The sequence below is a fragment of the Lampris incognitus genome, chromosome 1 (assembly GCF_029633865.1).
Source record: "Lampris incognitus isolate fLamInc1 chromosome 1, fLamInc1.hap2, whole genome shotgun sequence".
Lineage (NCBI taxonomy): Eukaryota > Metazoa > Chordata > Actinopteri > Lampriformes > Lampridae > Lampris > Lampris incognitus.
In genome coordinates this window covers 153,421,441-153,444,976 of record NC_079211.1, presented here as the reverse complement: position 1 = coordinate 153,444,976, position 23,536 = coordinate 153,421,441, and the positions used below count along the sequence as shown (strand labels likewise).

The window sequence follows — 23,536 nt, the reverse complement described above, 5'->3', positions numbered from 1 at the left end:
GAGAAAGAATTGCCCCACAGGGATTGATAAAAAAAAAAAGTAGTAAAATCATCTCAATCTTGTCTCTCTTGCTTTGTCTCCAAACCGTCCAACCTGAGCTGTCCCTCTAATATACTCGTTCCTATTCCTGTCCTTCTTCATCACTCCCAGTGAAAATCTTATCATCTTCAACTCTGCCACCTCCAGCACCTCCTCCTGTCTTTTCATCAGTGCCACTGTCTCCAAACCATATAACATAGCTGGTCTCACTACCATCTTGTAAACTTTCTCTGCCTGATCTCGTCCGTCAACCTGTCCATCACCATTGCAAACAAGAAAGGGCTCAGAGCCGATCCTTGATGTAATCTCACCTCCACCTTGAACCCATCTGTCATTCCAACCACACACCTCACCAATGTTACATCTCCCTCATACGTATCCTGCACCACTCCTACATACTTCTCTGCTACTCCCGACTTCCTCATACAACACCACACCTCCTCTCTCGGCACCCTGTCATGTGCTTTCTCTAAATCCACAAAGACACAATGTACCTCCTTCTGGCCTTCTCTATACTTCTCCATCAACATTCTCAAAGCAAACATCACATCTGTGGTGCTCTTTCATGGCATGAAACCATACTGCTGCTGCTGATCATCACCTCTCCTCCTCTTAACCTAGCTTCTATTACTCTTTCCCATATCTTCATGCTGTGGCTGATCAACTTTATACCTCTGTAGTTGTTACAGTTCTGCACATCACCCTTGTGCTTGAAAATCAGTACCAGTATGCTTCTTCAAAGAAGGTTGAATCAGTTCATTTGGACACAACGTTTATTGCGAGAAGCGTTTCATCAGCATCTAAGTGACCTCTTCAGTCGCAACTCACTGCAGGTATCCCTACCCTTATAAACAGTACAGTGGCATAACGACCGAAACCGATGACCAGTTTCATATGGCGTTTCAATGGCCATGTGTACTGTTCACAGAAGATTGGGGAGTAGTTGCAATCACAGCATTGTAAGATGGTGACAGATGTACTCTTAGGCCCTCCCCTCTGTTCAGGAATGGTCGTTCCCTCTTCACATAGATGGCGTCTTTGACTCCCTGTTCAAACCAGCGTTCCTCCTTATCAGGATGTGCACATCCTCATCCTGTGGAGTCCTGGCCTGATGTGTTAGCTCTCCTGTGTTGTGCCATCCTCTTGGCCAGCATCTGTTTGGATTCCCTGATGTACAAGTCACAACAATCCTCTTAGGGGTTGTAAGAGTACATCTGTTGCCATTTTTTAATACTGTGATTACAACTTATTCCCAATCCTCTCTGAATAGTATACATGGCCATATTAACTGTAATTAATGGTCATGGCAATTTGCATATGATCGTTGTTTTCGGTCATTATGCCACTGTATTGTTAATAAGGATGCAGATACCTGCAGTCAATTGAGACTGAAGAGGTCACTTAGATGACGATGAAACGTTTCTCTCAATAAATGTTGTGTCCTGATGAACTGATTCAACTTTCTAATTTCCTTACCTGGATTATTGAACATGCATAAAGGAACCTGTCTACCAGGGAGGCCCAGTGGTTAGTGCTGTTGCCTCACAGCAAGAAGGTCCTGGGTTCGAACCCCAGGCCATCCCAGGTCCTTTCTGTGTGGAGTTTGCATGTTCTCCCTGTGTCTGTGTGGGTTTGCTCTGGGTGCTCCAGTTTCCCCCCACCACCAAAAAGACATGCATGTTAGGGTTAATACTCCTGCCTGTGCCCCTGAGCAAGGCAATGGAAAGAAGAACTGGAGTTGGTCCCCGGGCACTGCAGCTGCCCACTGCTCCTATACAATAGGCTGGTTACATGCAGAAAACACATTCATTGTAACCAAAACAACTGTACAATGACTATAATAAAGTGGGTGGGTTTCTTTCTACTTTGCCACATGGATAATTGCACTCAGGTGCAAAACAAGGGTGAATTGCACTCGGCTGCAAAACTGTATGGGCGTGTTTGCACTGTAATATCATTCGCACAATATCTTTTGTGAATTGCACCTTGAGATGGGGCAGATAGCGGTTGCAAGTGTGCAATGCACAATGCGCAATTCATGGTGCTATCAGCGGCCATAATCTGTTCTTTGTGAATTCGCCTGTGAATACAGAGTCAGTCATAAAAACATGAGCGGTATCCGCAGATAGAAACAGATGGAGGAGGTGGAGACTTAACGGATAATTACAGTAGGTTTCCTTACAGTTTTAAGAGTGACGCCACCTGGGTTCCTTTCCAGGTTGTTCAAATGGAAACCGCCACTCAGCCGTTAGCAAAAAGCAGTGACGTGGGTTAGCACTGAATCTTGACCCCCACCCACTCACCCCCCCCGCGCACACACACACACACACACACACACACACACACACACACACAGAGTTCTCTGACAGTGTAAGCATAGAGACTGGTGAAAGTGTTAAGAGAGTGCAGAAACCTACATCAGGTCACAAGAAAAAAAGTTTTTAGAAGGGCTTGGGAAAATAGCATTTTCATGCTAAAATGTAAGTACTCCGACCAAAATTTGAATTTTTGGATTTGAATACATATGGAAATCTACTGGGAAGCCACAGAGAGATACAAACACCTTAAAAACACACAAGAAATGGACCTCCCCTTTAAATTAGATTCTCTTGCAAATCAAACATCACAAGATATGAGTGGAAAGTGTTGTTCTTGCAACTGCATTTATAGCTTCTTTTTTTCTTCTTCTTCTTTTTACTGGAACGTAGCTTAACCATGTCATGTGATATGCTATTTCAGTAAACTTTAACAACAAATATTACTGGGACCACTACAGAAAATTGCAGAGGAACATTTAATATCTAGGAATTCACATTGTAGACATTACCACTGACTATCCCTGTACCACACTTGCCACAGTTTGGAAGATTGCCCTACACGGTCCAGCCCTACACAGTCCAGCCCTACACAGTCCATCCCTACACAGTCCAGCCCTACACAGTCCAGCCCTACACAGTCCAGCCCTACACAGTCCAGCCCTACACAGTCCAGCCCTACACAGTCCATCCCTACACAGTCCAGCCATATATGAGGTTTTGGCCTAGTCTTGTTTTTTAAGTTCTACTGTCTTCTCTTTCTCTTAGGTTCCCAAAGCTGGAGAGAACTTCATCCGTCTGTGTAAAAAAGGCTACTATGATGGGACTGTCTTCCACAGGTCCATTCGAAACTTCATGGTGAGGATACGAGCGAGTTCAGCTCACTAATTTTCCTGATGTCCCTCACCCATGTGGCAAGGCTGCTGCATGGTTAGAGACCCATTATGTAGGCTGAAATCACAGATTTTGATTTCACACAAAAGCAGTGTGTCCTTTTGCAGCATCCCAAACTCTCAGTGACCACGATCAGTCACTGTGGCTGATCATGATCAGCCACAGTGACTGAGAGCACTAGCCAAAGACCCTGAAAGGAAAACAGTCCATAATGAATCTGTTCTGTTGGAAGAGCCATTCCATGTTAAATACCAAGTCGCCTGCTATGACCAGTAGAGGGCATAGCTTCAGTGTTTACTGCTCTAGGTATGAAGGCAAATAAAGTTTGTGATTCTTCACCAGCTTTTTCTTTAAGTCAGACCTCATAACCCAGGCTGAGAATTTACACTGGCAGCGTCTGATCGTAAACTACCCGTTTGTATTGTGAAGCTGCCGCTCCCATTGTGTACATGGCCCTGGGTGGACTTGCCAGGACTCGGGGGAAACTTAACATTTGCTTCCTGGTTCTATTGTTTTCATACGTTTTTGCGAAAGCTGCAAAATGTTAAATATGAGGCCACTGTACCGCTTGCCCCTTCAGCCTGTCAAAGCCTGAAAGGAGAGGACGGTGACCTTTTGAGAGAACGACTTCTCAGCCAAAAGCCCTTTTAAACGTAGACAAACAGGGGCCCCTCAGTTCCCTTAAAGCGGTTTATCAGGACCTTGTGAAAGTGAGAGATGGATTTTTGCTTCTAAGAAGTGGACATCTTTACTGTGAAATCCTCTGGAGAGGCCCAACATTACCCAGGGCTGTTTGCGGTTGATATTATCAGTGATGGGCGCACGTGTTTTACACGTGTGCTCTGCCAAGGTAATGAGACTCTCAAAACGCTTATTGTAAACTCCAAAAATATGTGGTCTCCAACTTTCACAGGATCTAGAGGCAGTCTATGGCTTGTTAAATTTCTCACTCCCTCTGGAGAAAAATGTCTCATAAAAAGGCTTCTCTCAAATAAAAAGACTAGAAGTCTAGAATGAGAAGGCATTAGAGCGTCGGCTTAATACGACTTGCAGGTAAATTAAATGTGAAGAGGATGTCTGAACAGGAGCCAAATGTTTGTAGCGCTGATTTGGCAGCTGATGAGACCAGCGAGACAGGTGGCAGTTAACGTCTGTCCAGCTGCTTTCACAGTCAGAGCCATAACCTCGGCTAAAGGAAAAGCTTATGGGCAAAGTTAGATTTTAGGGTGCAGGGTGATGAAGCGAGAAAGGAAACTTATGTTCGCTTAAAGAGAAGTCTCCCCTGTCCAAGTCCCTGTGTCGGTAAACTCCGCCCTACCCAAGTGTCCTTAAGCAAGAAGCTGAATCCCTACCACAGCCTTGGCATGAGATAGTTTCATGTTCTTAATATGAATAACAGTGATAGTATTACAATACTTGTTATGACTAGTCAAAGTACAGGGGCGTCCGGGTGGCGTGGTGGTCTGTTCTGTTGCCTACCAACACGGGGATCACCAGTTCGAATCCCCGTGTTACCTCCGGCTTGGTCGGGCGTCCCTACAGACACAATTGGCCGCGTTTGCAGGCGGGAAGCCGGATGTGGGTATGTGTCCTGGTCGCTGCACTAGCGCCTCCTCTGGTCGGTCGGGGCGCCTGTTCGGGGGGGGCAGCTGGGGGAATAGCGTGATCCTCCCACTTACTAAATCCCCTGGTGAAACTCCTCACTGTCAGGTGAAAAGAAGCGGCTGGTGACCCCACATGTATGGGAGGAGGCATGTGGTAGTCTGCAGCCCTCCCCGGATCAGCAGAGAGGGTGGAGCAGAGACCGGGATGGCTCGGAAGAGTGGGGTAATTGGCCGGATACAATTGGGGAGAAAAAGGGGCAGGGGGGAGAGTAGTCAAAGGAAGAAAGATTGAGTTGTGACTTATGGATTCATCTTGGGAATGCTAACTAACCTGGATGGCGGCTTGCAGGAGCCATAAGCACAATACAAAATGTATGAGGGTTATATTCCCCATCCCAGAGGCTACCTTTATTTTCTTATTTCTAGACAAATTTAAAATTCAAGCAAAAGGCTCAGTGGTGCATGTCTCTTCTGTTGATGAAGTTTTCATGCATGTTTTGATTATGAGTTTAGCTGAACAAATGACACAGTCTGAAAAATGTATAAAGGAATAATTGGCTGAATTTGGAGGGGATAAAAGCATCAGTATTTACAATAATAGTCTGTCATGGAACATTTAGAGAACAGCGCTGGTTACAAGGGACACGCCACCAGGTTGGAGAACTGATAACAAGCAATATTTAAATATTATCACCAAATATTATAAATATCATCACCAAATATTATAAATATCACAAACTTGATATTAATGATGTCATCTGAGCACCATACCACAAAGACAAAAGGCATTTAGTTGCTATTACTACTGTATTTAGTTGTTATTACTACTCTATTTAGTTGTTATTACTATTGTATGTAGTTGTTATTACTACTCTATTTGTTGTTATTACTATTGTATTGAGTTACTACTCTATTGACTTGTTATTACTGTTGTATTTAGTTGTTATTATATTGAGTTGGCGGCACGGTGGCGCAGTGGTTAACGTGGTTGCCTCACAGCAAGAAGGTCCTGGGTTCAAGCCCCGGGGTAGTCCAACCTGGGTGGGTCGTCCCGGGTCGTCCTCTGTGTGGAGTTTGCATGTTCTCCCCATGTCTATGTGGGTTTCCTCCGGGGGCTCCGGTTTCCTCCCACAGTCCAAAGACATGTAGGTCAGGTGAATTGGCGGTGCTAAATTGTTCCCTAGGAACGAATGTGTGTGTGTGTGTGTGTGTGTGTGTGTGTGTGTGTGAGAGAGAGAGAGAGAGAGAGAGAGAGAGAGAGAGAGAGTGTGTGAGTGTGAGTGAGAGAGAGAGAGAGAGAGAGTGTGTGAGTGTGAGTGAGAGAGAGAGAGAGAGAGAGAGAGTGTGTGAGTGTGAGTGAGAGAGAGAGAGAGAGAGAGAGAGAGAGAGTGTGAGTGTGAGAGAGAGTGAGAGAGAGAGAGAGTGTGTGAGTGTGAGAGAGAGTGAGAGAGAGAGAGAGAGAGTGTGTGAGTGTGAGAGAGAGTGAGAGAGAGAGAGAGTGTGTGAGTGTGAGTGAGTGAGAGAGAGAGAGAGAGTGTGCGAGCGAGCGAGCGCCCTGTGATGGCCTGGCGGCCTGTCCAGGGTGTCTCCCCACCTGCCACCCAATGACTGCTGGAGTAGGCTCCAGCATTCCTGTGACCCTGAGCGCAGGATAAGCGGTTAAGACCATGGATGGAATATATTGAGTTGTTATTACTACTCTATTGAGTTGTTATTAGTTCTGTATTTAGCTATTACTTCTGTATTTAGTTACTATTCTATTGGTTGTTATTACTACTCTATTTAGTTGTTATTACTACTCTATTGAGTTGTTATTACGTCTCTATTGAGTTGTTATTACTACTCTGTTGAGTTGTTATTACTACTCTAAGCATTCAGGGACAGGCCTGTAACAGCATCAGGCACACCACCATGTTAGAGGACTGATAAGGGGGAAATATTAGAATACAAGTTGCTTTATGCTCCACCTTGATTGCCCTTGCTGTCATGTAACTGAATACTGCACAGTAAGGCAAGGTGGCATTTATTCTTGTCATCACGTTCTCCTGACAGTCTGTAAACACCGGTCAGTAAGTCGGAACACATGATACAAAATGCAATATGATTGTCTTTTTATTAATGTTGTGCTTTTTCTCCAATACCAGATTCAAGGAGGAGACCCCACCGGCACCGGTACAGGTAAGATGAGACCTGCGCTAAAACCACTAAACCGTAATCCTCCCCAACTTTTTACATTATGTAACGCAGCGTCGCTGAAATATTAATAGTTCCTTTTTTTTCCTCCTGGTCTTGTGTCAATAGCACTTTCAGCTCAGGACACAAGTGAGGAGCAGTACTAAATTTATTCAGCATAGGCACAAGGGAACACTCAAGAGAAACACACACACACACACACACACACACAGGGCAACAAGCTGTAAATGGTAGAGAACTGAACTGACGACTCTACAAAATAAAAAAGCAGTAGAGTTCATTCAAACAGACAGACGGACTTGTTTTGGAGAAATGAGGCTGTAACGCATGCACCACTGCTCCGGTCTGTAACGCATGCACCACTGCTCCGGTCTGTAACACATGCACCGCTGCTCCGGTCTGTAACACATGCACCATTCATCCGGTCTGTAACACATGCACCACTGCTCCGGTCTGTAACACATGCACCACTGCTCCGGTCTGTAACGCATGCACCACTGCTCCGGTCTGTAACACATGCACCATTCATCCGGTCTGTAACACATGCACCACTGCTCCGGTCTGTAACACATGCACCACTGCTCCGGTCTGTAACACATGCACCACTGCTCCGGTCTGTAACACATGCACCACTGCTCCGGTCTGTAACACATGCACCACTGCTCCGGTCTGTAACGCATGCACCACTGCTCCGGTCTGTAACACATGCACCACTGCTCCAGTCTGTAACGCATGCACCACTGCTCCGGTCTGTAACGCATGCACCACTGCTCCGGTCTGTAACGCATGCACCACTGCTCCGGTCTGTAACACATGCACCATTCATCCGGTCTGTAACACATGCACCATTCATCCGGTCTGTAACACATGCACCACTGCTCCGGTCTGTAACACATGCACCACTGCTCCGGTCTGTAACACATGCACCATTCATCCGGTCTGTAACACATGCACCACTGCTCCGGTCTGTAACACATGCACCACTGTTCCGGTCTGTAACACATGCACCACTGCTCCGGTCTGTAACGCATGCACCACTGCTCCGGTCTGTAACACATGCACCACTGCTCCGGTCTGTAACACATGCACCACTGCTCCAGTCTGTAACGCATGCACCACTGCTCCGGTCTGTAACACATGCACCATTCATCCGGTCTGTAACACATGCACCACTGCTCCGGTCTGTAACGCATGCACCACTGCTCCGGTCTGTAACGCATGCACCACTGCTCCGGTCTGTAACACATGCACCACTGCTCCGGTCTGTAACACATGCACCACTGCTCCGGTCTGTAACACATGCACCATTCATCCGGTCTGTAACACATGCACCACTGCTCCAATCTGTAATGCATGCACCACTGCTCCGGTCTGTAACACATGCACCACTGCTCCGGTCTGTAACACATGCACCATTCATCCGGTCTGTAACACATGCACCACTGCTTCGGTCTGTAACACATGCACCACTGCTCCGGTCTGTAACACATGCACCACTGCTCCGGTCTGTAACACATGCACCATTCATCCAGTCTGTAACGCATGCACCACTGCTCCGGTCAGTAACACATGCACCACTGCTCCGGTCTGTAACACATGCACCATTCATCCGGTCTGTAACACATGCACCACTGCTCCGGTCTGTAACACATGCCCCATTCATCCGGTCTGTAACACATGCACCACTGCTCCGGTCAGTAACACATGCACCACTGCTCCGGTCTGTAACACATGCACCATTCATCCGGTCTGTAACACATGCACCATTCATCCGGTCTGTAACACATGCACCACTGCTCCGGTCTGTAACGCATGCACCACTGCTCCGGTCTGTAACACATGCACCATTCATCCGGTCTGTAACACATGCACCACTGCTCCAATCTGTAATGCATGCACCACTGCTCCGGTCTGTAACACATGCACCATTCATCCGGTCTGTAACGCATGCACCACTGCTCCGGTCTGTAACACATGCACCACTGCTCCGGTCTGTAACACATGCACCACTGCTCCGGTCTGTAACGCATGCACCACTGCTCCGGTCTGTAACACATGCACCATTCATCCGGTCTGTAACGCATGTACCACTGCTCCGGTCTGTAACGCATGCACCACTGCTCCGGTCTGTAACACATGCACCACTGCTCCGGTCAGTAACACATGCACCACTGCTCCGGTCTGTAACACATGCACCATTCATCCGGTCTGTAACACATGCACCACTGCTCCGGTCTGTAACGCATGCACCACTGCTCCGGTCTGTAACACATGCACCATTCATCCAGTCTGTAACACATGCACCACTGCTCCGGTCTGTAACACATGCACCATTCATCCGGTCTGTAACACATGCACCACTTCTCCGGTCTGTAACACATGCACCACTGCTCCGGTCTGTAACACATGCACCACTGCTCCGGTCTGTAACACATGCACCACTGCTCCGGTCTGTAACACATGCACCATTCATCCGGTCTGTAACACATGCACCACTGCTCCGGTCTGTAACACATGCACCACTGCTCCGGTCTGTAACACATGCACCACTGGTCCGGTCTGTAACACATGCACCACTGCTCCGGTCTGTAACACATGCACCACTGCTCCGGTCTGTAACACATGCACCATTCATCCAGTCTGTAACGCATGCACCACTGCTCCGGTCAGTAACACATGCACCACTGCTCCGGTCTGTAACACATGCACCATTCATCCGGTCTGTAACACATGCACCACTGCTCCGGTCTGTAACACATGCACCACTGCTCCGGTCTGTAACACATGCACCACTGCTCCTGTCTGTAACACATGCACCATTCATCCGGTCTGTAACACATGCACCACTGCTCCGGTCTGTAACACATGCACCACTGCTCCGTTCTGTAACACATGCACCACTGCTCCTGTCTGTAACACATGCACCATTCATCCGGTCTGTAACACATGCACCATTCATCCGGTCTGTAACACATGCACCACTGCTCCGGTCTGTAACGCATGCACCACTGCTCCGGTCTGTAACACATGCACCATTCATCCGGTCTGTAACACATGCACCACTGCTCCAATCTGTAATGCATGCACCACTGCTCCGGTCTGTAACACATGCACCACTGCTCCGGTCTGTAACACATGCACCATTCATCCGGTCTGTAACACATGCACCACTGCTCCGGTCTGTAACACATGCACCACTGCTCCGGTCTGTAACACATGCACCACTGCTCCGGTCTGTAACACATGCACCATTCATCCGGTCTGTAACACATGCACCACTGCTCCGGTCAGTAACGCATGCACCACTGCTCCGGTCTGTAACACATGCACCATTGCTCCTGTCTGTAACACATGCACCATTCATCCGGTCTGTAACACATGCACCATTCATCCGGTCTGTAACACATGCACCACTGCTCCGTTCTGTAACACATGCACCATTGCTCCTGTCTGTAACACATGCACCATTCATCCGGTCTGTAACACATGCACCATTCATCCGGTCTGTAACACATGCACCATTCATCCGGTCTGTAACACATGCACCACTGCTCCGGTCTGTAACGCATGCACCACTGCTCCTGTCTGTAACACATGCACCATTCATCCGGTCTGTAACACATGCACCACTGCTCCAATCTGTAATGCATGCACCACTGCTCCGGTCTGTAACACATGCACCACTGCTCCGGTCTGTAACACATGCACCATTCATCCAGTCTGTAACGCATGCACCACTGCTCCGGTCAGTAACACATGCACCACTGCTCCGGTCTGTAACACATGCACCATTCATCCGGTCTGTAACACATGCACCACTGCTCCGGTCTGTAACACATGCACCATTCATCCGGTCTGTAACACATGCACCACTGCTCCGGTCTGTAACACATGCACCACTGCTCCGGTCTGTAACACATGCACCACTGCTCCGGTCTGTAACACATGCACCACTGCTCCAATCTGTAATGCATGCACCACTGCTCCGGTCTGTAACACATGCACCACTGCTCCGGTCTGTAACACATGCACCACTGCTCCTGTCTGTAACACATGCACCATTCATCCGGTCTGTAACGCATGCACCACTGCTCCGGTCTGTAACACATGCACCATTCATCCGGTCTGTAACACATGCACCACTGCTCCAATCTGTAATGCATGCACCACTGCTCCGGTCTGTAACACATGCACCACTGCTCCGGTCTCTAACACATGCACCATTCATCCGGTCTGTAACACATGCACCACTGCTCCGGTCTGTAACACATGTACCACTGCTCCGGTCTGTAACACATGCACCACTGCTCCGGTCTGTAACACATGCACCATTCATCCAGTCTGTAACGCATGCACCACTGCTCCGGTCAGTAACACATGCACCACTGCTCCGGTCTGTAACACATGCACCACTGCTCCGGTCAGTAACACATGCACCACTGCTCCGGTCTGTAACACATGCACCATTCATCCGGTCTGTAACACATGTACCACTGCTCCGGTCTGTAACACATGCACCATTCATCCGGTCTGTAACACATGCACCACTGCTCCGGTCAGTAACACATGCACCACTGCTCCGGTCTGTAACACATGCACCACTGCTCCGTTCTGTAACACATGCACCATTCATCCGGTCTGTAACACATGCACCATTCATCCGGTCAGTAACACATGCACCACTGCTCCGGTCTGTAACACATGCACCACTGCTCCGGTCTGTAACACATGCACCACTGCTCCTGTCTGTAACACATGCACCACTGCTCCGGTCTGTAACACATGCACCACTGCTCCGGTCTGTAACACATGCACCACTGCTCCGGTCTGTAACACATGCACCATTCATCCGGTCTGTAACACATGCACCACTGCTCCGGTCTGTAACACATGCACCACTGCTCCGGTCTGTAACACATGCACCACTGCTCCGGTCTGTAACACATGTACCACTGCTCCGGTCTGTAACACATGCACCACTGCTCCGGTCTGTAACACATGCACCACTGCTCCGGTCTGTAACACATGCACCACTGCTCCGGTCTGTAACGCATGCACCATTCATCCGGTCTGGGGAAGACCAGAAGGAACCAGCAGTATAACAAGATGGCATCCAGAGTGGAAAAGCAACAGCCGCTACTGTACCTGCCAAACTGGTAGATTCCTGGGTGTGGCCGGTGAAAGTGTTCTGCTGCTGGCACGTCACCAGACACCATCATAATGACGGCTCCATGAAAGGCTTGGCAACTAGACCAGAGGGGGAAAGCCGGCACAGGAAATCCTTAATTTTAATCAGTAATCAGTGAATATAATTCCTCCACTAGAGCATGCACGGTGATTACTTCTTTTATGATTATTATGATTATGATTATTTTGTGTACGGCCTTGATAACCAGACGGACAGTGATGTTTGAATAATGGGTGTGTCTGTCTGGTGCTTTGCAGCAGCGTTTCAACATCACTCAGCCGATCAGAACCTGAGAGCTGCTGGTGTTGTCATTCTTGTTAGAAAAAAAAAATCAATTTCCCCTGATGGGAAAAGAGAGGGTAGGCTTCAGCCTCCGTTGCCTCAGGATGTACCCAGGGGCTGTCACGTGCCTGTCCGTGGCATCTGTCCGAGCGTTCAGCACCGTTTCTTCACCGAGACAGATTTATGACGTTGTAGAAGTCCTGACTTCTGGGGCAAACTTGGCTCACTAAACAAGACTGAAAAGTGAGTGTACCCTGCACGGCTGAAAGAAAACCTACCCCCCCGTAGCAGACATTCTGGAGATGTTTGCCGTACCATTGTTTGCTTTGCATTGACCAGAGTAATGTGTGCGATTATGTGCCGTCGAAGCACTGGTTCACGGTCATGTATCCTTTGTAGTGTTCGGCACACGTGTGTGGTGGGGAGCGGGGACAGCATCATCTGGGTCTGGCTGGACTGGAGTGGACTGTGATACTCAATCTGCTTTCGTTCAGACACCTGAGTTAAATGCATGGAGATAAAACTGAAAATGATAAAATGAGATCTGTCTCTCGCATTGGTCTGCGTGATGGACACAACCGAGTTCTTTCTGACACCCAAGTGGGACTTAGACTGCTGTTGCTCCTGAAGAATGACCTTATGTCTTGACATATAACTTGTCTGACGTGGGTCAAAATATGAAGCTCTCAAGATGTTGCCAAGTGCCACTGTGGTGGGTATGTCTTTTGGAGTTAATTTTGTGTCCGAATCCCTCTCGGTTCCTCTGCAGTCTTATCTTTTTTCATCCCCGTTGCCTTCCTGTTTCATTCTGAAGTACTCGCCTGTCCTGTCGTTTTCAGTTCCTTCCCCTACTTTTGCCACCAGTCAACCCCATGTCCACCACACCTGTTCCCTATTCCTTCATTAGTCCCTCAGCATGAATACTGGTCTATCGCCACTAGCCTCGCGCCACATCGTCTTTGCACTTCGCTAAGCTCTCCAGCACTTTCTACGACCCCTATCACCTGTTCCACCCTCTGCCTGGTCCCCTGGACTCTTGTTCTCTGCCTGACCCCCCCCCCTTTTCTCCCCATTGGGTTTCTAGTCTCTACTGTGGGGTAAAAACAGTGTTTAAGAGAAGCCCTCCGGTTCTCTTAGCTAGGCGAGGTTTCCTGTGGGGGATAATGTCCAACATTAGTGCAGAGGATTTTAAGGATGATAATGTAGAAGCTTGCTTGCAGCAATGCATTCTGGTACTTGTAGATGTTGTGAGAAAGACTCGGTGAGCAGGACAACACCAGTTTCTCCGTCAGCACAGCATACAACTAGAAGAGTACAGTCAGCACAGTGCAGATCTCCACCAGGGGTATCTCCCCTTTTCTGGTGCTCGCACTTGGCGACAAACCAGTCCTTGTTGACCTTCTGGGAGGAGGGAAAACACGGAGGCACCTCCCACCTAGCTCCCCCTTCCCCAGTGCTCAGAATCAGGCGAAAACCCAGCTTAGGATTTAGTACTCAGCTGCGGTATAAAACAGGTTTTTCATAGGTTTTGAATCACTGCAACCTCAAGAGATCCTCACACACACACACAGAGGAAATGTGTGTTCCTGCCGTCATGACTTGTGTGCAGCGCCCAAGTTGGCTGAACAGGCAGTATGGCGAAAAAAGGTTTTTAATGCGCAGCGCTCAAGCTGAAACCTCCACCTGCCAGTGTGTGTGTGCCCAGCCTCTGAGGCGCACCCTCGCACGAATGCAACCACGTCTGATATGAACTTGTTCCTTTATGACGTCACATTTTTTGGATTATCAAGATTCTTTTATAAATGTTGATCGCGTCGCTCCCCATCTGAATCCACCACAGGTCTGAGTCTCGTGTGCTCGAGTGTAAATGGTTTACCCAGTTTTTTTTGTTTGTGGATTTTTCTCCCCAATTGACCTTTCGCAAAGTCCCGCCCCCCTTAGTTACTGTTGCTGTGCCCTTCAAGCATTTCAGAACTATCCAGGAAGTAGCCGGAAAACCCCGAAACATGAAGGAAGAAATCAGCGCATTCCCAGAGAAAACAAGTGGTGTATTTTGGGGTAATTCATCCTTAATATCACCCCGTGAGAGGCAGAAGGGGTACAGTACGCGATGGCGGGACACGTTCAGAATATTAACGGTAAAACTGACTAGCGTGGACTCCAGGCTGCCGGGGGGGGGGCGACTGTAATGGAGGGTGAAGCTTACCGGTCGCATCAGAGATGAGAAAGCCCACCAACTAATCCTGAAGCACACTGTGGACCAGCTGTGCTCTTGCCCTGTAGGGTAAATTACATATTCCAGCTGTTATTGGTATATTTTTAATAATCCATTGTCAACATCCCCGTATTATAGTGTTGATTTTGGTCAAGGTTCCCCATAGCGGTCTTTTATCCGGGCTTTTTCGGAGGTTCTGTATGGGCTCCTGGGGGTCGCAGGGCGGCCAGGGACATGCCCCGGGTCCGGGGGAACCACCCCATGATTTTTTTTTTTTACCTTCGGACCAGAACCGGTATTTTCAACAAAACGAGGCAAACGAGATGCCCCCGCGGGCGGATGACTTTTCCGAACGGCCGGTCCCCACCTGGAGCTCCCAGAGGGGGAGAAACGTTTAAAATTGGCCGGATATGAGGAGGTCAGACTGGCCAGAGACCCTCCCAGCCGACCCTCCCCGCGTGTCTTGATGCTCTGAGATGAAAGGTGGAACCTGGCTAACCTGTGGCTAGCATAACAAAGCTATGTTAGCGGGCTAGCTAGCATTAGCTATCATTAAATTAGGTATCTCTGGCCACAGACTAAGCTGCTACGTTCATCAGCTACATTAATAATGTTATTTTGTTAGGCAGTAACACGTTGATATGTTATTAATGGTAATAATCATTGTGTGGGTAACAGTAACAGTAATAACACGTTAGCTGTATTAGCTATCAATAATAGCTAGTAGCCAGCTTAGCTTGGAGCAGACAGGTAGGTATTGGTGTTGGTTCTGGATGGATGAAGCTGGCCATGGGGTGGGTCTGCTATACTGCCAAATCTACTGCCCACATTGTGCTTCTTGCATTCTGGGTTACGGAAGGGAAAGGAAATTACACCCCTCCAAACTGTTCACATATCTAGTATCCGGTCTGCAGATCCCATAGGCCCGCCGTTTCAGCATTTTGCTGTGTTTGAAAGCTTGACGGACCTCCCTCACATAGAAACCGTTGCTAAGGTAGGATTGGACAAGCAGCGTTCTGGGGCGGTACTTTGCGAAAGGTCAATTGTACCTGGCCAATTACCCCACTCTTCTGAGCCGTCCCGGTCTCTGCTCCACCCCCTCTGCTGACCCGGGGAGGGCTGCAGACTACCACATGCCTCCTCCCAAACATGTGGAGTCACCAGCCGCTTCTTTTCACCTAACAGTGAGGAGTTTCACCAGGGGGACGTAGCACGCGGGAGGGTCACTCTATTCCCCCCAGTTCCCCCTCCCCCACAAACAGGCGCCCCGGCCGACCAGAGGAGGCGCTAGTACAGTAACCAGGACACATACTCACATCCGACTTCCCACCTGCAAAAGGCAATGTAATAGACCGCTACGCTACCCAGACGCCCCCAACCCAGTTTTCTTGTATCCTGAAATAAAGATGGAGGTTGTTATTTATTGATTATTCTTTGTGGTTCCTCCAGTCGTCCTGGGCTCAGGTCAGCGTGAATGATTTGCTGACTTGTGAAATGGAAAATTCCAGCGCTAAGCAGTGTTATCAGAGCGTTTCTTAACTTTGTCATGTTTTGTTGTTGTTTTCCTCTTTACACCCATTTACGTATTAGGACAGAGGAGTCACAGATGTGGGTCTTTGGATGGAAGTGTGTGTTTTTTTTTCTATCCCTTTTTGTTGTGATGTGAACTTGAGATAGCTCTGGAGGATGACTTGGGAACTCAGATGAACCTCAGAAGGAAAGTAGGTCTGACTGATTCCACTTCTGCGTGCAGTTTGGTTGACTGTCTGCCAAGATTAGGACCCACAAAGTAATTACACTGTCCCCCCTCCTGTCCTGCACCCTCACGGCTCAGTCACCATCCAGTCACACCGAGCTAAAATGTCAGCCGGTTCATAAATTATGTAGAAATGTCACTGGGGGGAAGTTGAGTGCTGCACAAGGCCTCCGGTGGGGCAGACTGGCGGGGGGTTATACATTCACATGCCAGCGCAAACACATTTATTAAGTACACATACACACACCAAAATGGTGGGGGCAAAGGACAGTGAAACACACCGCAGGGTAGCGAATCTTCTCCTACCCCCGTTGGGAGCAAATAAGGTCCTGCAGTGTATATTCCTGCCTGCCAGTGATGATGATTCTTAATGATGGATTCAGTCTGAATGATGACCACAGATGAAGAGTCTCCTGCATGGCTTGCTTTCCAAGGGCCAATAAGGCATCTGTATAAATAAGCGCTTTATTAAAGTTATATATGCCTTAGGGGCAGGTTGTTTCCTTGTTGCTGTGGTTATTTGATTATATAGCAGTGTTAACTAATAAGTATAATAATAATAATATTAACTAATTGGGGCTCCTGTATTCAGATGTCACGATGAAACAATGACAGAATTACCTGAAATAAAAACCGTGTCAAATATCCAGTAATCAAGGACTTTCTGTCTGTCTGCATATCTCTCTCTCTCTGTCTCTCTCTGTCTCTCTCTCTCTGTCTGTCTGTCTGTCTGTCTGTCTGTCTCTCTCTCTCTTTCTCTGCTGTGCAGGAGGGGAATCCTTCTGGGGCAAGCCGTTTCGGGATGAGTTCAGGCCCAACCTGTCTCACACGGGTCGGGGGGTGCTCAGCATGGCCAACTCCGGTCCCAACACCAACAAGTCCCAGTTGTAAGAGTGTTTCCTCTCGTTCCAACCACTTGTAATCACTCATATCTGGTGTCCCAGCTGCACTCCTTCCTTGTGGGGATACGTAGAGTTTTGTAATCGTATTTACTCTTTTCCAGCTGACACAGGGCCGGTGCTGGTGCCAGCCCCTCAATCTAATCTTCAGCCGTTTCAAGCGTTTGTGCTGCAGAAGAGTTGGTTCTTGGCCACCAAAGTCGGCTCAATGCTGGCTCCATTCACCTGTCGGTCCAGAACCAAGAAACCCATGATGTCAGGGCTGGGCGTAATGTTGCCACTGCCTAAATCAGTGTTGCCACAATGTTGCCACAATGCCATCAACATGTCTTTGAATTTGGACACTAAAAAATAAACACGTGTCAACATGATATTTGTATATTATAAACATGATGGAATGAAGCCCAAAAATACACAAAATATACATTTATGCCCCGCTTTTCAGTCTCTTTCTTGAGAGCAAATGACTAAACGTTGTTGACAAGGTCTATTACGGCAAGCATTTTTCCACTTTTTGTTAGCAATAGCAACCAAAATGAAAGACAAAAAAAAAGAAAGAAAAAAAACAGTGATGGAATGGCGGTAAAATTTTGGCGACATTGAGTGGATGATGTCCAAATAACAAACTGGCCTTCAGACGTAGGTCTGATTGTTACCAGTGGCAGCGATCATGAATAACTGTGACCTGACCTTCATCGTGAGCAGTGAGGAAAGCTTTGAGGTTCTACGCAAAGTAAAACGACTGAAACGTAAGACAACTTTGGTTAGCTAGGCAGACAGCAGGCTGATGACCAGTTCATGCACACCAGGACTCCCGTTCCTGAGAGATTAGGGCATTATTTCAGTATTTGACATTGTTGAGAACTGGATTTCTCTAAAAACTAATTTCACCTAGATTATTTTATTAACTGAGCCTTTTATTAAGACTTGCAGCAAGAGTTTGCATGTGTACTTTACAAACAGAATGCAGTGCAGTTAACATCGTCATCTGGTGTCATAATCGCTCACCTGCCACACTGGTGGAAAGATGGGCCAGCTCATAAAAAGGTTTGCTGGTTCCCCAGCCGAGCACGAGCACCTGTCCAGCATTAGCACCAGCACTGGCACCAGCACTGGCACCAGCACCAGCTCGAGACAAATCAGTCACATCTAAAACATATCTTTATTTCCCACCTTTTCTTACGTTTTCACATTTAACAATATTTTTCTTTTTAATCCACCAAGTCCCAGGTTATTTATGTGAGTCGACCTTAATCACAGAGGCATTTTCTCCTCACCAAGACCCACTTGAATTTGGAAAATCCTTCTACTGCTCTTGATTGTTCCATTATTTGTGAAGTCAAGATAAATTAACCTCTGACACAGACATTTGAGCAATATACTGATATGTAAATAGTGTTTGTGATATGATTTGTGGTAACAAGGAGGGGTGACCCCATGTTTCTTATTCTGTTTTCTCCGTAGCTTCATCACATTCCGCTCGTGCATCTACCTTGACAGGAAGCACTCGGTGTTTGGAAGGTAAATCTTGTGCTTGGTGGTGGACTGCAGGTGGGCTGATCTAGCCATGCAGATATTGTGGCTTGATGAGGAGGTTTTGTAGATGGAAACATTTTCCTTTTTGAAGTCAGACTGAAAGTGAAACAGTATTTTGTAACATCACTCATTACTAATGCATGTTGCACTGCCCCTTCTGCTGAAAATAAGTGTAGCAGTATAAATGGTAGAATTCAGTCTGTCTGTTTTTCTCTTTTATTTAAGAGTTCCCCCTAGATCAGTATCTCTCAACCCGATATTTATGATGTCATCAGACATCATTTACATACAGCCAATCAGATCAAATCATCAAAATATGAACCCCGCCCACCCTTACTGCCAACCCATGCTTGTACTTGTCACTCAAAGGTCAGCTCATGAATATTAATGAGGACTAGAGCACTTCCTCAGTTCTTGAGACAATTGAGAATAGTTATGCATAAAAGTAAAAAACACAATATTAATCATTTAGAAATGTAAAAAATGTTGCTGAATGTTTTCTAATGTCGTACTCAAGGTTTATAGACATGAAAAGTTAAATCTGATTGCTGATTTTGGTCCAACTTTAATAAGTGGCTGGAGTGTCTCTCTGTCTCGCTCTCTCTCTATCTATCTCTCTCTCTGTCTCTGTCTCTGTCTGTCTGTCTGTCTCTCTCTCTCTCTCTCTCTCTGTCTATCTCTCTCTCTGTCTCTGTCTCGTTCTGTCTGTCTCTCTCTCTCTCTCTAGCTATCTCTCTCTCTGTCTCTGTCTCGTTCTGTCTGTCTCTCTCTCTCTCTCTAGCTATCTCTCTCTCTGTCTCTGTCTCTGTCTCCGTCTGTCTGTCTGTCTGTCTGTCTGTCTCTCTCTCTCTCTCTCTCTCTCTCTATCTATCTCTCTCTCTGTCTCTGTCTCTGTCTGTCTGTCTCTCTCTCTCTCTCTCTCTCTCTCTCTCTCTCTCTCTGTCTATCTCTCTCTCTGTCTCTGTCTGTCTGTCTCTCTCTCTCTCTCTCTCTCTCTCTCTATCTCTCTCTCTGTCTCCGTCTGTCTGTCTGTCTGTCTGTCTCTCTCTCTCTCTATCTATCTCTCTATCATCCTCACCCAGTTGAACCAGCTGTGTCATTGAGGGCATGAGGGCTATAAAAGTCACAGCCGTGCTGAGACAGAGAAACAAAGTATAGATTTGCTCAATGTCTAATCCCCCCCCCCCCGTCAGAGTTATGTGGTTGCAGCCCACCTCTTCATTTTGTTAACAAAGTCACCTCAACACCTGTAATGTCATTGTTTTAACATCCAGCTCATGTTGTGTGGGCAAGAGCAGTGAAACGTTTAGTGGGCTGCTACATCCTAACTCCTTACTTTTCCTCTGTTGCACTGGGGGGGGGGGGTATTTAAAATTTCAGACAATTGGTCATCTTTTTGCTGACATCCATGGCTGCTTCACTAAAGCTGCCATCCTAACTTTGACATCCCAGTTGCTGTCCAAGAGCATTCAGGCTGATCTCAAGTGACTAATTTTAGAGGACTGTTACAGCTGTCTTGACACTTGACAATAATCTGTTTCAACCCAAAGACAGTTGCAGTATTTTTTCCATGTATACTGTTATGCCTTCCGGTCCTTTCCATAGGACCAGTGGTGTTAGCCCCTGCAGCCTCAGGACTGTTGTGCAGGTCTGACCAGAAACTGATGTTTCTCAGAATGTGAATGGTTGGTTATAGTGAGATTCCTATCTAACTTCAACACCCAACCTGTTCAGATATCCTAGACCAGTGCCTCCCAATCTCGGGTCCCCATGAGTCTTTCAGGTGGTTAAGGGCACTAAGATGGGACAGAATATGACTAAGAATAATTTCTAAAAGATGTTCATTCTTTTTATCACCACATTTACACCTGCCAGATGGTAGAAATCGTTCCTTAACAAACACTCTATCAGAAGCGGTTCTGTGGTTTCAGGTGTCTCTGCTTGGAGGTCTTTGACATGAAGACGTCTAGAGATTCTCCTCCTAGTATGTCCATGTCTTATCATCATCTTCAAGGTTTTTGCTACTGGGGACAGGGGCACTCCTAGCGAGTGTCATAGCTCTTTTTAGCTGTGAAGTGCACTATAAAGCAGTAGTACTCAATCATATGCCGTGGAAAAATGTGTGTGTAGGTTTTTATAACAGCCCATCACTACGTCAGTTGATTTCCATAATTAGTCCACCCCATGCAGGTTGAAGTTGTGCTCATCAGTAAAGTCAGCTAGTGTGTTGTTAGGTTGGAGTTTAGATATTGCATTTAGTGAAGTGAAGTGAAGTAAAAGCAATATACCTGGCTTTACAATACAAAATGATCCTTCCCTACCAGCTCATATTTGGCACTGAACATATATTTGAGCTGTTTCTCTCATTGTGTGTTGACACCATGAGATTACTGTGCCTCTGTCAAAGACCCTAAGTATAGCTCTAAGATATACTTTCTAGAGGAGTACATTGTGGAATATATTGTAAATCCACTGGTTAATCAAGGAAGAAATACTTTGTTTATTTGGATAGGTGCAAAATCTAAATCTAAATGTATATTATTATTATTATTATTATTATTACAGTCATTTAGCCGACGCTTTTATCCAAATCGACTTGCAATAAGTGCATCATTTAACGTAGGAAATCAGGAGAACTACTAGTCATCAGAGGTCACAAGTGCATCTCCTCTCTAAACAAGTATCTAAGAGCAAAACCAGTGCTGGAGTAAAAGCGCAAGAAAGAGGTTTTTTTTTTTAAATGAGTGAATACAATAACTGCTAAGAGCAAGTAACAGGGTAGTAGTTCTTAAAGAGGTGAGTTTTCAACCTGCGGTGAAAGATGGGCAGTGACTCCCCTGTCCTGACATCAGTGGGGAGTTCATTCCACCACTGTGGGGCCAGGACAGAACAGAACCGTGACCGGGTCGATCAGCAGCAGGGGCCTCTGAGCGACGGGGCAACCAGGCGTCCCGAGGCAGCAGAGCGAAGTGGTCTGGCGGGGGTGTAGGGCTTGACCATGGCCTGGAGATAGGAAGGAGTTGTTCCTTTCACTGCCCTGTAGGCTAGCACCAGAGTCTTAAACTGGATGTGAGCAGCTACTGGGAGCCAGTGTAGGGACATGAGAAGGGGAGTTGTGTGGGAGAACTTAGGGTGGTTGAACACCAGATGAGCTGCAGCTTTGTGAACAAGCTCCAGAGGTCTGATGGCCGATGCCGGGGCGCCAGCAAGGAGGGAGTTGCCGTAGTCCAGCCGGGAGTTGACCAGAGCCTGGATGAGCACCTGTGCCATCTCACTGGTAAGGAATGGGCGAATCCTCCTGATGTTATAGAGGAAAAATCTGCAGGACCGAGCAACCGATGCAACGTTTTCAGCAAACGACAGTTGGTTGTCCAGGATCACACCCAGATTCCTCGCAGTCCAAGTTGGCGTCACCACGGTGTTGTCAATGGTGATGGCCAGGTCTCGGTGCGGGCAACCTTTCCCCGGGTGGAACATCAGCTCTGTCTTGTCCAGATTGAGCATCAGGTGGTGTGTTGCCATCCACTCCGAGATGCCAGTCAAGCACGCAGCAATGTGTGTCTCTACTTGTGTGTCAGAGCGAGGGAAGGACAAGATCGCCTGGGTTTCATCGGCATAACAATGGTAAGAGAAGTCATGCGAGCGAATAACAGAACCCAGGGATGTCGTGTACAGGGACAACAGGAGAGGACCCAGAACCGAACCCTGTGGAACGCCTGTAGTCAGTCTGCAAGGGTCTGACACAGATCCCCTCCATGTCACCTGGTAGGAGCGACCCATCAGGTAGGATACAAACATTGAGAGTGCAGAGCCTGTGACACCCAGCCCCTCGAGGGTAGAGAGGAGGAACTGGTGGTTTACTGTGTCGAACACAGCTGACAGATCCAGGAGTATCAGGACAGAGGAGAGAGAGTTTGCTCTCGCAGAGTGCAGCGATTCTGTCACTGCAAGGAGGGCCGTCTCTGTCGAGTGGCCCAGCCTGAACCCAGACTGGTTGGGGTCCAGCAGGTTGTTCTGGTGGAGGTACAAAGAAAGTTGGTTAAAGACAGCACGTTCGAAAGTTTTGGATAGAAAGGGTAGAAGGGAAACTGGTCTGTAGTTTTTGACATCAGAGGGGTTAAATGATGGTTTCTTGAGAAGGGGGGTGACTCTAGCAGTCTTGAAGGCAGATGGAAAGCATCCTGCCTGGAGGGAGGTGTTGATGAGGGGGGTTAGAAAGGGAAGGAGTTCAGGTGCTATACACTGAAGAAGAGGGGAGGGGACCGGGTCAAGGGAGCATGTGGTGGGATGACTGGATGTGATGAGGTTGAGGACCTCGTCGGGGGAGAGGGGAGCGAGGTGGGATAGAGTGGGATGTGGAGAGGTGAGGGAGGGTGCAGAGGGTGGGATACTGCAAGCAGCACTAATCGGGTGGTGAGAAAAGGAGGAGCTGATGTCGTTTACCTTCTTGTCAAAGAAGTTAGCGAAGTCATCAGGGAGAAGGGAGGAAGTAGGAGGAGGAGTCGGGGGTTGAAGAAGTCTAGAGAAGGTTTCAAAGAGTTTCTTAGGATTAGAGGCAGAGGATTGGATTTTAGTTTTAGTTTATTTATTTTATTTGTTTTACAAATTACACAGA

At 47.5% G+C, this 23,536-nt stretch overlaps 1 protein-coding gene across 1 annotated transcript in view; it reads left to right on the top strand.

The window, feature by feature from the left end:
• The window catches only part of ppil2 (peptidylprolyl isomerase (cyclophilin)-like 2), a 105,108-nt gene that overhangs the window by 53,074 nt on the left and 28,498 nt on the right, over nucleotides 1–23,536 (top strand). The window contains exons 13-16 of the mRNA XM_056287391.1: nucleotides 3,123–3,212; nucleotides 6,997–7,030; nucleotides 17,256–17,373; nucleotides 18,850–18,906. Coding sequence (XP_056143366.1) covers nucleotides 3,123–3,212; nucleotides 6,997–7,030; nucleotides 17,256–17,373; nucleotides 18,850–18,906 — 299 coding nt within the window. The remainder of the gene's footprint in view (nucleotides 1–3,122; nucleotides 3,213–6,996; nucleotides 7,031–17,255; nucleotides 17,374–18,849; nucleotides 18,907–23,536) is intronic.